The following is a 15,993-nucleotide window of genomic DNA, read 5'->3' as shown; positions in this document are numbered from 1 at the left end:
GTAGGAGTTTGTTAACGTAGGTCAGAGCCACGGAATTCCCCACATTCAGATCAAATTGGATGACTTTGTGTTCAGTTTTAGGTGTGGGTCCTCAAGACTTTTTCTTGCAAACTAGCGTAATGTTATCAGACATTTTTAAATTAATCTGAATTTTAGTCTAGTTTCAATCATGTTTGTTAATTTTTAATCATAGCTAGTCAACCTCATCCCGTTTTTATTTAGTCAACTTTTAGCCAACTATAAATCTAGCGTTTTAGTCTTTATTTTAGTCCAACAAAACATCATTTTGTTCGTCTAGCTTTAGTCAACAAAAACGGTTAACATTATAGTCTAGTTTTAGTCAGGACAATCATTTTACCACGGTATATATATATATATATTTTTGTCAGCAGATAATGTCAAACATTTCAGATCTAAAACTATTTCACATAAAATTTCCTCATCTTTTTGATGAAAAACATCTTCACACACAATTACAGTAGATCAACAAGTGGCTAGCTACTATGGCTCCATGCTACAAGCTAGTAAATTAGCCAGCATATAGTTACCTTAGCGTCCGGATTAACATTATTGTTATAAGTACAATATACTTATTTTTGTTAACCTTTGACCGTGAATCCACTTCCTGTCGGCCCCAAGTGTGTGTCGCTAACTGCAATTTGAAAGGGGGGGTGTCACTATGTATCACATGACAGTGTCACAGTGACAGATTGGCAGACAAGATTTTACAAATTCATATTATTTTCATCTCGTCTTTGTTCGTGAACTAAAATGTCCATAGATTTTAGTCCAGTTTGTATTAAGTGAAGTACATTTTCGTCTCGTCTTCATCAGTCAACGAATATGCGTGCTGATCCCAGTTATTGTTTATTAATGAGTCTCGTTTTCGTCCGGTGAAAAATGTGGCTTGACAAATATATTTTTTAGTTTTCATTAACAAAATTAACACTATTGCAAACACTTTAATGAACAAGTCTTCCATGTCTATTGTTGAAAACTGGTGTCTGCGGCTACTTTTTTTCTCATTATGTTTCACGAGTTCTTTGTTTACGTGTGATTGAACTTCACTGAATGTTCCTGCTACACGCAATGACAAAATCAAAATACTTCGCGATTTATCGGGGTCCAGCTGCCAAGTGTAATCTCTGGGAGTAGTTTGTCTTTCAAGAACCCCTAGAAATTGCCAAAATAAACCCAAACCCAAACCCATCTGATTTTTTATTATTATTTTTTATTGTGGCTGTTGACAGGTTTTAATTAGAGCTGTCAAAATGAATCGGTTAATCGACAAGTAATTATCAAATTAATCAACTGTTTTAATATTCGAGTAATCGTTTGGAGCCATTTTTTAAAATATAAAATTGTACAAATACTCTGATTTCAACATATCAGCAGTAATTGTTTACTTATTTTTTGTCTTCATTCATGAAAGAAGAGTGATTATCTTGTGTTTAATAAAAACAAGACATTTGAAAAAGTTTTTTATTTTTTGTCTTCATTCATGAAAGAAGAGTGATTATCTTGTGTTTAATAAAAACAAGACATTTGAAAACATCTGTTTTAATTTTAGATAACAATGACCGACTACAAAACTACAAAATAAACACCAATCACAAGTTAATAAACAGCAATCAAGGAAAAAAATGCTTTTGTAATACACTTTAATGGAAAATTCAAATGAATCCAATTAGTTGAATAATCAATTGAATAATCTATAAAGTAATCAATTCTAGAAATATTCGCTTGTGACAGCACTAGTTTTAATCGTACCTATTGATGGGTTTATCAGTTTTGATCGTAACACAATGAAAAGTATCAGATTCAATTATATAAGTCAACAGTTTTTAATCGGACCTATTGAGAAATATTTTCGTATCAGTTTTTATTGTAGCCATCGACAGTTTTTATTGTACATATTGACAAATTTCATGGTATCAGTTATACCTATAGAGGGTTTTTATAAAAAAAAATTATCGACAGTTTACATTGTATCAGATTTTAAGCATATTGTTCGACAGTACTCTTTATCATACCTATTCAGTTTTGATTGAATTACTTTTTATCATAACTCTCATCAGTTTTTATCTTATCCATTGACAGTTTTTATCATCAACCTTTATGTAATTTACAGTTTTTATTCTACACATTTATTATTATTTTTAATCTATCTATCTATCTATCTATCTGTCTGTCTGTCTGTCTGTCTGTCTGTCTGTCTGTTATCTGCAGTTTCATCTTACCTGTTGGGTGTTTTTATGAGCTCAATTGACAGTTTACACTAGCAGGGGTGGCGAGATCCGGTCCTCGAGGGCCGCAGTCCTGCTGGTTTTGGATATTTCCCTTCTTCAACACAGCTGATTCATGATCAGCTCATCAGCAAGCTCTGCAGAAACCTGATAATGAGCCTGTTAATTGGAATCAGCTGCACTTCGAGTAGGGAAATCTGCAAAACCTGCAGGACACCGGCCCTCGAGGACCGCAGTTTGCCACCCCTGTGTATCTATTTATAGTTTTCCATTAACTAGACACTATATATCAATTGAATCGGCACAAAGAGTAGTGTAATCTCACGTTTTATAGAATTATATTTGTCCATCTACCTGCCCATGTTACAATCTGAACAATCTTCTTGGCGGCGGCATTAAAAGTATGAACATGTAAAGTGCAACAATTTGAAGGGTGTCACACATTCACGTGTTTGTGTTGCGTGCAATTATTAGTGTGACTAAATGACATACGATGGGGATTTAATTGCACATAATAATGTTGTAATGAGTCTATACTGTGTAACCCACAGATTTAAAAAAAAAAAAAAAAAAGTGTGAGAAAAAGGCCTGGGGCGATGTTCGTCTCAGCGACGAGACAGTCTGCTGCGAGCCGCTTTCATGTTGGGATTTATGCAAATCAGCGCAATTAAGATGAATGCTGCTTTCTGCTTGGTGGCTCTCAGAGTGAAACTCTGCTCGTCTTTGGTGATGCTAATAAGAACAACGAAACTTCCTCCAGAGTATCGGTGTCTTTCTTATGTCTTCTGTCTACTTAGATATCTTGAATTACGGGGGGGGAAGGCAGTTCCTGGGAGTAATTGTCGTTCATTTCAATAGGTAAGAAAATATAACAAATATCATTGTTTTATGAATTTAGGCATCATTTTTGTTTGAGTGAAATTGGAGCGGAATATTAGAAGTATTGGAATGCCAGACTGTTGGCACGTGCTTCATCTCTTAGGCTAAACATTCTCCAAAATTCCAAAGAGGAGGAGGGAGGGAGTGCACAAGAGGCTGAATGCTTTCATTCTCTGCCTGCGTTTGAATGTGGCCGCGTGCGAGCAGGAAAAGGAGCCAAACGTGTTTCCTGAGTGGGTCCGAGAAGGGGGAAACGGCTGTAATGAGCGAGGGGCGGGCGGATAAAAATAACTGGCTATATAAGCCGGAGCGCCGGGGCCCGCTCGCTCGCTGCCTCTCGCTCCAGTCGGGACGTCCCGTATGCGCTCACACGCACGCACACGCCGATTTTCCATGGAAGTTGTAGTAACGCAAGCGCCGAGGTGACGGAAGGCTCATTCGCAGACGTGATGCATGCTTGGCGTGAATCCCACGTCAACAACAACATCGTCATGGAAATTGTGAGCTCGCCGTCAAGTTTTCAACCTCCTCCTATTTTTTGCTCCCATTCATACAAGTCGCTTCAATTTATGTGGCATCAAATCACTGCACAAGGTTTGGGACGCTCCTCTTGCTAGAGGTGGGAGGTCAGAGGTCACTGACCTACATTTACAACAACAATTTTAGTACTTATGTAGTCCCAGTTGACCTTACCGTAAACTGCGCCAACGTGACCTAGTAAACCAATCAAGACGCAATACATGTCTGCGATCGCACGTGCGTTTTGCTGCGGACAAACAAAAGCAATCCAGCTCCCGGTGGTGCATTGCGTGGTTGTCCAAAGTCAAGAAGAAAAAAAAAATTCAATAAAATGAAACGCCATAGTCACGACTTGTCTAAGGGAGACACGAGAGAGACACTGTCCGGTTTATTCCCTTCCCTAAACCCTCAAAAAACTACAAAAAATGTCTGTGCTCGATCAAACTTGGTGGAGGACCACACACACAACCAGTTTAATCCCTCCAAAATGACCACAAACTACTACATCTGCACGAAGGTAATGTTCTCCATTGTTGTTATTAGCCAAAGGCTAAAGATAGCTCTAGGTAGCTAACCGCCCGCACGTTTGTTGACTTACTTACTATAAATTTCAACAGAACAAACTTGGCACACCCGACTAGTTGAATCTCTCCAAAATGACCAGAAACTACTACGTCTGCGCTAAGGTAATGTTCTCCATTGTTGTTGTTATTAGCCAAAGGCTAACGATAGCTCCGGGTAGGTAACCGCCCACACTTACTATAAATGCCAACAGAACAAATTTTGCACACCCGACCAGTTAAATCCCTTCAAAATGACCAGAAATGTCTGCGCTAAGGTAATGTTCTCCCTTGTTGTTTTTTGCCAAAGGCTAACGATAGCGCCAGGTAGCTAACCGTCCACATGTTTGTTGACTTACTATTTACAATAAATGCCAATAAAACATTGAAACTATTAGGTCATATAAATTCATTCTTACCCTGCTTGACTAGAATAATGTCCAAAAACTTCGGTTTTGCCGACACTCAGTTGAAGTGAGTGAGGCGACTCGGTCTTTTCCTGACTTCTGGAGCAGCAGACAGCGATGCGTATTTCCTTTTGTTTTGGGGCAAAATTGCATGGTGAGGGATTGAAGATACCCTTCACCAAAAAATTTAAAGCCCCCTTTGCTTGCTTGGAAGAGAAATATCGGCATCCTGAAAATACCTGACCGAGAAATCACAAGGAAGGTCTGACAACTTTGCTATTACAGTGCATGCTATTTCGCTAATCTTACCCCAAAAATGTCGGAGGGACAATGTGAGCGGGGAGGGGCGTGCCACGGTAAGGTGCTTCTAGTAAGTGCATGTTTGATTTTGATTTTTTTTGGTCCAATTAGATTTCAGCATCTATGCACAATGTGCCAAACCTGACTGGAATGAACCACTGCAAAAAAAAATAAAAAAATGTGGCAACTCACATTGAGTATTTGATTAGCCACTTTGACAGAAAACTGTCACCCTACTTGCTACATCGGATGTTCTTTGTTTATCCTAAATAAAATAAACATGTAAACGGTTAATTTATTATCAAGGTAATTATCAATGCAGGCTTTTAATTAGCCCACCAGGCTTTCCTTGATCACCACCAGCCCCCCCACCAGGCTGTTTTGTATGTCAGCACCTACCTCTTAACAACTTTTCAATTCCTGAAGGTGTCCCAATACATTTGTCAATATATATCTTGGCAAGTTTTTGTTCAGTGGGGAATGATTACAGATCGTAGACAGAAGGTTTCCCAGAAGTCACGTTGTGTACGAACTTAATTGAAAACGGTACTTCTGAGAGGTCCAGGAACCTTTGAGGTGGACATTTTAGTGCCAACATCGTACCTCACTTGAACCCTTATTTTAGTGCCGCATTTGTTTTTATTGTTTTTAACTTACTGAGACAATAATGGCCTATGTGATTTTTTTTTTCTACAAAACACGAAAAAAGGTAACCAATGACTGATTATATGATATTAATAATTACATTTCAGGCGTATAACTGAAAGGTCTGTATAACTAAAGATGTAGCTGATTATATCAGAGGTGGCCAGCCTCATGAGATGTTCAACACAAGAAAATCATTTTTGTTCATATATGACTTAGGCTATTATATTAAGAGGCTGACGTTATGTTATGTTAAATTCTGTTATATTTGGGTTTTATTTAGAGCACTTGGGTTCAGCTATGATTGTTTTTAAAGTGCCCTACAAAGAAGACTGACTTGAGGTGAGTTCAGTGGGAAATAAAAGTAATTTCAGAGGTCCAAGAATCTTTGGGGAATGAACGTCTTAGTTCAAGTAACTACAAGTAAAGGTTTCTGGAACTTTTGTTCTGGAAGTGTGTCAGCTTTTGCAAAGTCCACTGCACAAATCAAAGGTCTAAAAAAGAATGCTTGGATGACTTTGGTGCATAAGAACCCCTTCGAAACACTACAATGGATCTTATTGGAACGAGCATCAAGAACTAAAAAGGTTCCGGGGACTTTCGATGGAAATGCGGTAAAGTTTTGTCGGGAACAGTTTGAGGAAGGCACAAAAGAAAGCGCCATAAAAGGTGTGTCTTCTTTCATTTTCAATTCTTGCAGGTGTCCCAATACTTTTGTTCAAGAAGGAAAAGTACCCGGAAGTTTTAACTCATTCAGTGCCATTGACGGAAAAAGACGTCAAATGATGCATTTTTTTGCTGGTCTGGCAATGAATGTGTTAATCAGAGACTTGAGGTCCATTAAAAACTTGTTTCCATGAGTTTGATTTTGAGCAGAGGCCGCTTGGGACGGCCATCTGCCTCGCCCAGATTCCTGAAAGCACGCCTCGGACCAAAACAAAACGTGCTCGTGGGAAAGCGGGCCAAAAAAGAAAACAACGCACCTCCAAGAAATGGGCGTCCGGCGTGAAGAGCCGTCAGCGCCTTCGCGACTCGCTTAGCTGCGTGACAACGCGTTGATAGCGCAGACAAGTCAATGATTGTGCTTTTACAGTACACGCACAAAATACATATGTATCGGGGGAAAAAATATTTAAACAGAAAGCAACACAAACATAAAATAAAATACTAACAAAATATTACATGAAAAATACAAAAAAATGCTTGAGAAAAAAAACAAATCAATTACAAAATCATTAAACATTTGAAAATACAAAACAGAAAAATACTGCAACAAAAGCAGATTAAATACACGCTCGCACACGCACGCATACACACACACGGGTTGCCCAAGGACAAGTCAATTGCGCAAAAGCGCGTTCGGGAAAGATGTTCTCTCGTATAGCTTCTGTAGAAATGTTGCTCACTGACTTTTTGCAGCCACGGCTTCTGCTTTCTGCTGGAGCGGCTGCAGAGCAAAGGACGGCCGGGTCAACAGGCCAAACTTGACACTCAATCCCGACAAGCTGTTTGTCTTGTTCTTGACCTCACGCCTCCAGGCCGGCGCAAGAAGAAAAAAAAGGAGAAAAAAAATGGGGATGAAAATGTCCTTGGGGGAGAATTAATGAAATGAATCCCAAAGATGGTTCCACCCTTCTAAATCCCAGTTAGTCTGCTTTGCCAACATTAAAGCAACACAACCTTGTTCCCCCCCCTTTTAAAAATGACGATGGTGTACAGGAGACTGAAAAATGCCATTCCAGATGAAACCCCATGAAAATGTTACATCATCGTCATGCTACTGCGCAAAACGGTGACGTTTTAAGTGTTATCACGATATTGTTAAAAGAAAAATATCAGGAATTTGCTAAATGGAAAAGGGATAAGTCAAATTATTCGGTACGCTTGCACACTGCATATAAGCAAAAATACACAAATATTTGGGTTAGAAAATATGAGGAAAAATATTGTTTTAATAACCAAAATATTGTGGGAAAATAGGAAAATATTTGACAGTACAGAATATTACAGAAAAAGTTTATTAAAAAATAGATTTTTATAAAATTGGGGAAAATACAAAATACCAAAAAATATGTTAAAATAATACAAACACTTAGATAAAAAACAACAAAATAAACATAATACAAATATTAAAAAAACAAAAATATTATGAAATATGACAAAAAAAATCAAACCCCTTTGGAAAAACAAACACACGGACAGAAAAAAATATAAAATAATTGAACATATTTGTAAAAAAAAAAAAAAAAAAAGGAAAATATTAAAGTACTCCAAAATATAATGTAAAATTATATTAGTACAAAATGCAAACATTTGACAAAATATACAAAAATATAAGAGAACACATTTGAAAACACACATTTAAAAATATAAAAGGTATGGCAACAAAAATATTAGATGAAAAATGAAAAAAAAAACATTAGAAAAAAAATACAAAATATATTAGCAAAAACCTACAAACGTATGAAAAAGTACAGAAATATTGGCCAGTAGCATCTACCTATTTGGGAAAAAATAGAAACATTGGACAAAAAAAAAAAAAGTAAATATATTGGGGCAAAAACAAATAATTGGGGTGGTGTCACAAAAATATATTAGGGAAAACTGAAAGAATGTTTTAAAAATAAAAACACCCAAAAAATATTTGAAAATACTATATTAAAAACATCCATCCATCCATTTTCTTGACCACTTATTTCTCACAAGGGTCGCAGGGGGTGCTGGCGCCTATCTCAGCTGGCTCTGGGCAGTAGGCGGGGGACACCCTGGAATGGTTGCCAGCCAATCGCAGGGCACACAGAGACGATCAACCATCCACACTCACAAGCCACCCAGGGACAATTCGGAGCGGCCAATTAACCTGCCATGCATGTCTTTGGAATGTGGGAGGAGACCGGAGTACCCGGAGAAGACCCACGCGGGCACGGGGAGAACATGCAAACTCCACCCAGGAAGGCCGGAGCCTGGACTCGAACCGGAGTCCTCAGTACTGGGAGGCGGACGTGCTAACCAGTCAACCACCATGCCGCCCATATTATAAACAAAACAACAAAAATATCAAATATAAAAACATTTGCAAAATTTTGTAATATTAAAAAGCATAACACAAAGTACAAATATATTGTGGGGGGGAAAATTACAAAAATGTTAGATGAAAGATAGAAAAATGCTGCCTTTTGTTGTGTTTCCTGAAGCATTCTAATACCTTTTACGCCTTCTGGTTGATGGATGGTTATGTCACATGAGGACAGACAAGACTACCATTGGCATTCTTTCGGTTTGCATACATTCCATTGTGACTAAAAACATCTAAAGAAAAAAACAAACAAGTTCTTCGTTGCTAAGTGTGCTAATTCTTGATTATGTACTTTGTGCATAACACAAACTGTCAGTTCACATCCATAGGAGGAGCCCATGAGCACAGAAATGCAAATTGCTCATCTGACATTTATGAGAGCGTTTTGACCTTTCCAAACACCTGACAAGACGTTACCACAATTATGAAGCGAGCAGCTGTTGAACTGACTAACAAAAGGAGTAAACACAAGATGAGTCATTATTATTAGCGCCGTTTAAAAGATTTGCAACTCATCGTTCGCTAGCCAACCACGTGCTATTTCTCCAAGCGTTTTTTTTTATTTTTTATTTTTATGTGAAATTAAATGACCGAGGCGCTTTCCATCATCTGATCTTACCGGATCCGCGTGGTGTGATACACTTTCCAGTGAACACAAACACACGCAAAAAGTGGTGTGGAAAGCTCACAGCTGATGGCTGAACATGACAGCTGGATGCGAGCTTGAGCTGTCCGTCTGTTTGCTTACATCATCGCGCCGACCGCTCACTTCTCTCACCGCCGTGCAAAACTGAAAACCCCCTCTCCGTCCTCAACTCGCTGCATGTTGGGGAAACAAGTGAGGATGGACGGTTTGTGCTAGGACCCTTTAAACTAGTGTTGTTCCGATACCATTTTTTGGCTCCCGATACCGATACCGAGCTTTGCCGTATCGGCCGATGCCGATACCATACCGATACTTAAGTTGTTTTTTTTCCTCAACATGAAAAAGCTGTCCTGCCATTGGTTCAGAGCATTCAAGGGCCAATAGGATATCTTAGATCGGCACGCAGTGAACATGTCACATACCAGTGAATGTCGTGCATCAGCAAGACACAAGATGCTGCATCCAAATTCCTATATTAGCGTTGGAATTAATGGTATCGGCATGTTACTTGTGAGTAGTCACCGATACCGATACCACTGTTTTAATGCATCTGAACAACACTACTTTAAACAACAGACCTATGGACACAAACAGTGCAGCAACACAAGCAGACAAAACGTCCCTAGGTGGCCAATGTGTGCAAAGGAGAATGAGCAGCAAAATGTGCACTGAATTGAAAACTATTTCATTATCTCATACGGTATTTTTTAACTATTAAATCACAGTGTGCCATTTTTTTTTTAATAATTAAAAAAACAAATTGCTTTTTTTTTTTTTTATAATTGTTTTACGGTGGTCCGGAACACATTAATTAATGGTGTTTCCATCCATTTCAATAGGGAAAGGTCATTTGAGCTAAAAGTGATTTGAGTTACCAGTGTGGTCGCAGAATGTGTTAAATTCGCATTTCATGGCAGTACTTTAAAATGTATTGTGAGATGTTTTTTTTTTTTTTTTTTTTTTAATCTTATATTTACTGCCATGTCTTTCCACAATTGAGAGATATAATATATTGCATTACTACATTTTGATTGACAATGTGTGGAACCATGCTGTATTGTAAGATTGTCTGACTTGTATTTCATAGCTCTTACATCAGCTGGTGTACCTAATAAAGTGACCCATATTGTCTCTGTCCAGTGAAAAGAATGGATCTCAAAATGTGGGTTGAAATAATTCACATTGTATCACATGACACCATTTTAAGCCATGTGAAACAAGATAAACATCTTGATAAATTGTAGAATATGGCAATCATATGTCACGTGTGCTATCAGGTAGGCATACTGTATTTATTTTGTTGATGTTTATTAATTTCTTGATATTTCTTTATTAACTTATTTTCAATGTGAAGGTGCAAGTGTACCGCCATCAATACCTAGTATCGATCATGCTGAGAAAACACGCTCGAAAGGACAACTCGGTGCTGTTGTGATGTAAATTGGAGCCCCGCTCCCCCCCCCATTAGCACTTGAATGTCATGTTACCTTAAATTGTGTTTACATCGCGGCTGCTCTTTAGCGCGCTGGCGCCTGTTTGGACAAGCCCGCTGGGCTACGACAAACCCGCTTCCATTCATCCTCATCGCGCACGCGCGTGGACGGCGCGCTCCCGCCCGGCCACGGACAGATACTGGACATGTTTTGGTGTCAAGCCACGCATTTTGGATGGTGACTTATGTTAGTGTGTGCGCCCACACTTATTAAAGTGTTAATTTATGTGCGTGGGCTATTGAAAAATGTTCTCATTTTCTTGAAACGTGCATAAATCACGACGATGATGTCCCGGCAGCGCCGTTTTCTTCCTTACGCCATATTACGTAATCCCCAACGGTTGCTATATGAACCGCTTGTGTGTGTTTGACACTTTTTTTTTCCTTTTTTTCCCCAGGGCCAAAGTGGGCGTGGCCATCCAGAGCGTGTGCGTCATTTCGCGTGGGCAGTTCCCACTCTCTCCTCCCTCTCTCGCTTAAAGGAACCCCTGCTCGCTCCGACCCGGCGGCCGTCAGCACTCGGAGCAGCGCGCCCGAGAGAAGTCTCCGCTTTATAAAGAGCTAAAATTACGCGACGTCGACGTGGTTTCCTGGGCGGCTAAAGAGGACTTTTATAAAGAGTCGGTGGGGGTGGAAACTCACTTGCACTGAGAAACACTTGTTGCGTGGCGGTGGAGCCGCAGCCACTAGATCAGAGTTATCGAGGCGCACGGATTGCGCGCACCACTTTTGCGGACTGAGTTATTGAAACCAAACGACAACACAAAACATGGCTTTATCGGGAGTGATGCTACCTTCTTTCGCTACATTCGCCAACCAAAGGGAAAAAAGCTGGGAAAACGTAAGTTCAACTCGAGCTTCTTTTCATTTCAGCTTGTGTTTAAATGATAAAACTCGTGTGTCTTGAAATAAATGGTGCATGACTGACTGACTTGGTTGTGTTTTGACGCTCCAGAGGTGGAAAGCAGAGAATGACAACAAGCTCCCCACCGGCAGCTGCTCCATGCTGGAGATGGTGCACGGCGCGGACAACCTGTTCCCCAAAAAGGACGACGAGGATCTGAGCAACTACTTGGATCTGGATTTTATCCTCGACGGAGCCTCAGCCTACGTGGCCCCGGCCGAGCCCGGCGCGTACGCCGCGACGGACTCCGCCGCCGTGCCGGCAGGCTTCCCCGCGGGCGAGCACCGCTCCCCGCCGCCCCCGTACGGCGCCAGCCTCATGACCGAGCTGCTGCGCTCCGACGCCGGCTACGGGGTGCCGGCGCGCAGCCCCCAACAGCAAGCGGTGCAGGGCCGCTTTTACGCCGCGCACTTCCCGCGCCAGGACATCAAAGTGGAGCCGCCCATGGACAGCTACGGCCCCGTGTTGGGCATGGTGCCTCAAAGCTGCAGCAAAATCAAGCAGGAGGGCAACGTCTCGTGCATGATGCCCTTCGAGCAGCCGCGTTTGGCCATCTCGCCTCGGGCTGCCAGCAGCAGCATGACGCCGCCGCTCAGTCCGGACGAGCAGGCGGCGGCTTCGGACTTGTGCGCGCCTATGAGCTGCTTCGCCGGTCACAAGTACCACAACAACGCCTCTTTCCCGCCGCATCATCATCACCATCATCATCATCATCATCATCAGCAACACATGCACATGGCCTACCACGGCGCGCACCAGACGGCGTTCGGCGTCTACGACGACGCGTTGGGTCTGCAGCAGCCGCAGAGGGCGATGCTCACGCCGCCCTCCTCGCCGCTGGAGCTGCTCGAGTCCAAACCAAAACGCGGGCGCCGCACTTGGCCGCGCAAGCGCACCGCCACGCACACCTGCACCTTCGCCGGATGCGGGAAGACGTACACCAAAAGCTCGCACCTCAAGGCTCACTTGCGCACGCACACGGGTAAGTTCACCTCAATTCACCCCCACCTTGCGGCCGTCACGTGCTCCTACATCCTCTCCCAGTGCCGGTTAATCATCTTTTGCTTTTCTCTCTGCCAGGTGAGAAGCCGTACCACTGCAGCTGGGAAGGCTGCGGCTGGAAGTTTGCCCGCTCGGACGAGCTGACGCGTCACTTCCGGAAACATACCGGACACAGGCCCTTCCAGTGTCACCTGTGCGAGCGCGCCTTCTCCAGGTCTGACCACCTCGCGCTGCACATGAAGCGACACATGTGAAAAGGAGCCTCGACGACAACAAGAGACTTATTGTGATGATTTTTTTTTTATTTAAAGTGTTCTTCACGTGACCAAAGTCTTTCCCCCTTAAATCTATATATTATTTCCCAATCATGTAGCTGGTACTACTTTGGTTCTTTGAGAGCAGACCAATAAGGGGCTGGCCCTTGTTCAGTGTATACTTAGAACTGGAATGTCTTTGACATGCACACACAAAAAGTGCCTTTCTATGACTCTGCTACTGTTTAAACAAATAACTCATGGTGATATCACCACTTAGTAGACAATCATGTTGACAGGAGTGAAATGCACACATAGTGTATAGACAATGTTTTTCTCCAAAGAAAACTGCCTCTGAGGATGAATTGAACAGCTGTGCCAATTCTGTCCCACCCCTAAATCCAGCCCTTTCTGTACACTATCGGGCTTGACGTCCTGTGCATTATTTTCTACTTAAAGTTAAATAAGTATGTACATGGATTTTGTACTGTTATGTGTATTTATTGTAAATATTAAAAATGAAACTGAACATCCATCCTCATTGCTTTGCCTCTTTCACTCCAAATAGCTTCCTATATGGACCTGCAAGCCATCACGGCAGAGGCACTTAAGTGGGTTATACATGTTGCCATTGTGTAAGCACTTTAATTTTAAAATATGAGCACTTGATTTCCACTGCTGTGATGTTTTGCAGCTGCAAAAGACACACACACAAGCTGCAGCCACTTGCGGGCTCGAGCCTATAAATACAAACACTCCATCGCCGTAATTACAGAGGGAGCCCGGAGCCGTCTGGACATCGAGGGGGTGGGGGGGGTACACGGCAAAAGCCTCATCAGGGAGCCCTTCTTCCACTCGGCTTTCTGATGCCTCCCAATTATAGTTGCACATCAAAAAGGCCCCTTAATACGACAATTACACTTTGTAAAGCTGCCGAGTCCAGCTCATGCGTGCGGCGTCTGCACGGTGTCATTTCGGAGCGACTTCAGAAGCATTAAGTGCACCCAAGCAGGCTACCAATTAGTATTTGGACAATGACAGAGTTGTCTTTTCGCCTTAGTTGACACACCACCACGACAGATTTTTGAAATGCAACAAATCAAGTCGGGATTGAAGGAGACTTTGAGCTTTCAATTAAGATGTTTCACAAAAAAGAAGAAGACATTTTACTCAACCTAACTCCGCTTCAAACTTGCAAACCGCACCAGCCAGTTTATTTTGCCTTCGTCTTCCCGAATCAAGTCTGCACATGAAGTAAAATGGAGCAGTCCATGAAAAGCTGAATTATTTCAAGTAATCTTGAAATAGGGGCTCAAGAAGTATTCAGACAAAGAACTAAGATTGTAACTATAAGATCCTTTGACATCGCTCACCATTAGCAGCCAGACACAATGCGCATGCCATAAAACTGGCTCCGCTGCATGATGTGGTATGCCTTGGATCCCGTTCCTTCTCCATCCTTTCCTCTCGTCATCATTTTTGACACAACTTGACCCGAGTTTTCTTCAGTCCAAAGTATCCGATTTCTTTTATGTTTTCTGGCAGTCTAACCTGGCTTTCCTGTTTTTCAATGTTACCAGCGGTTTGCACTTTGTTGTAAACCCTCTATTAACATTCATGAAGGCGCCTCTTCATTGTAGATGCAGCAACTTTCTTCTCTGCATTTAACGCTTCCCAGAGGAGCAGCGGGCAGCAACAACTGTGTCGCACCCCAGGCAGCGAATCCAAATCTTGTGTCCGCAGTGTGATCGTTGGGACTGACTGGAAACTGACATATGTTGTTTGGTTTTGGGGGGGAAACGGAGAAACCGTAAATAAAAAGGTTAAAATAAAGTGTTAAAGGGGAAGTCAACCTTAAACATTTCTTGACAATAATATGTCAAATGTACACCTCACTCGTCTAAGCATGACATTCTGATTAATATTACATTAATAATATTGATTTATTATTATGAGTTATGCGGCAAAATCCAGCCATTTTTATCCATCTCAGTGGGCGACCATTTTGCCACTTGCTGTAGAGTGAAAATGACATCACAATTACTCAGGTCTCAGGTAACAACCAATCAGAGCTCAGCTTCAGACAACAGGTGAGCTGTGATTGGTTGCTGCCTGAGCCCTGAGCAACTGTGATGTCATCTTCAGTCGACAGCAAGTGGCAAAATGGCTGCCTTCTGATATTGACAAAAACAGCTGGATTTTGCTGCTTAACCCAGTTCCCACTATCGCAATATTAACCAGAATACCACATTTCGACTAGTGGGGCTGCATATAACATATTATAGTTTTTTGACTTTCCCTTTAAGACCGGTAAAATTAAACAAGAAAAATGCAGGTCATAGCACTATAAGCTCATAGGTGGTTAACAACACGAGGCCTAGTTACTATCAGACTTGAGTAGGAACAAAATTACATGCAACGTTACATATTCAGGATAAAAACAAAAAACAAAAAAAAACCCATAACTTTATTCTGTAAGAACAAAAAAAAGATTATTCAGCAAAAGTAATTAAAAGTAATCAAGTTACATTGCTCTAGTAATTTGGTACTTTATTTTTTTTAAACTAGTACCCATGTATCAGAATACATTTTTAAATGAACCCTTCTAACCTTGCCATCCATTGCACAAGAAGCTAAGCTAATGAGGCTAGCACCATCATGGTTATGACGTTTGTATGAGCTCTTTACTTTTGAATGATTACAATAGTAAACAGGGAGCGAGCCTGCTCCTCAAAATTGGTTCTTTTCATCAAGTGGTGTCATCCTGGCATGTTACATTTTCGTAAAACCTCTTACAATGAAGTTTAAAGTCCCCACATCAATCACATTATTGTGGTGGAGTTTGTAAGCAGTTGCAGTACATGACTAGTCATTGACTAAATATTGTGTCTCCAGTACAACATCAAAAGGAGAAGGCCACTCACTCATTTGTTTTGCATGTCAGTCTCATCCATTCCAAGACGCACCAGCTGGCCTGGAGTAGTACTGTTCTGTACTATTCTGAAAGAACAAGACAATGTTCATATTAAAAAGAAGGAAGTGCTCACAGGGTCTAAAAATATC

General features: G+C 41.3%; 1 protein-coding gene across 2 annotated transcripts in view; it reads left to right on the top strand.

Annotated features, from left to right (window-relative positions):
• The window catches only part of klf2b (Kruppel like factor 2b), a 74,137-nt gene extending 60,672 nt beyond the window's left edge, over positions 1 to 13,465 (top strand). For both annotated transcript variants that reach the window (XM_077523381.1, XM_077523391.1), the window contains exons 4-6: positions 11,169 to 11,611; positions 11,726 to 12,656; positions 12,755 to 13,465. In XM_077523381.1, coding sequence (XP_077379507.1) covers positions 11,540 to 11,611; positions 11,726 to 12,656; positions 12,755 to 12,930 — 1,179 coding nt within the window. In that variant the 5' untranslated portion in view covers positions 11,169 to 11,539 and the 3' untranslated portion in view covers positions 12,931 to 13,465. The remainder of the gene's footprint in view (positions 1 to 11,168; positions 11,612 to 11,725; positions 12,657 to 12,754) is intronic.
• Positions 13,466 to 15,993: the final 2,528 nt, after the last annotated feature.

The sequence above is a fragment of the Festucalex cinctus genome, chromosome 1 (genome assembly GCF_051991245.1).
Source record: "Festucalex cinctus isolate MCC-2025b chromosome 1, RoL_Fcin_1.0, whole genome shotgun sequence".
Lineage (NCBI taxonomy): Eukaryota > Metazoa > Chordata > Actinopteri > Syngnathiformes > Syngnathidae > Festucalex > Festucalex cinctus.
The sequence above is the reverse complement of the archived record's forward strand: the minus strand, read 5'-3'. Positions and strand labels throughout refer to the sequence as shown.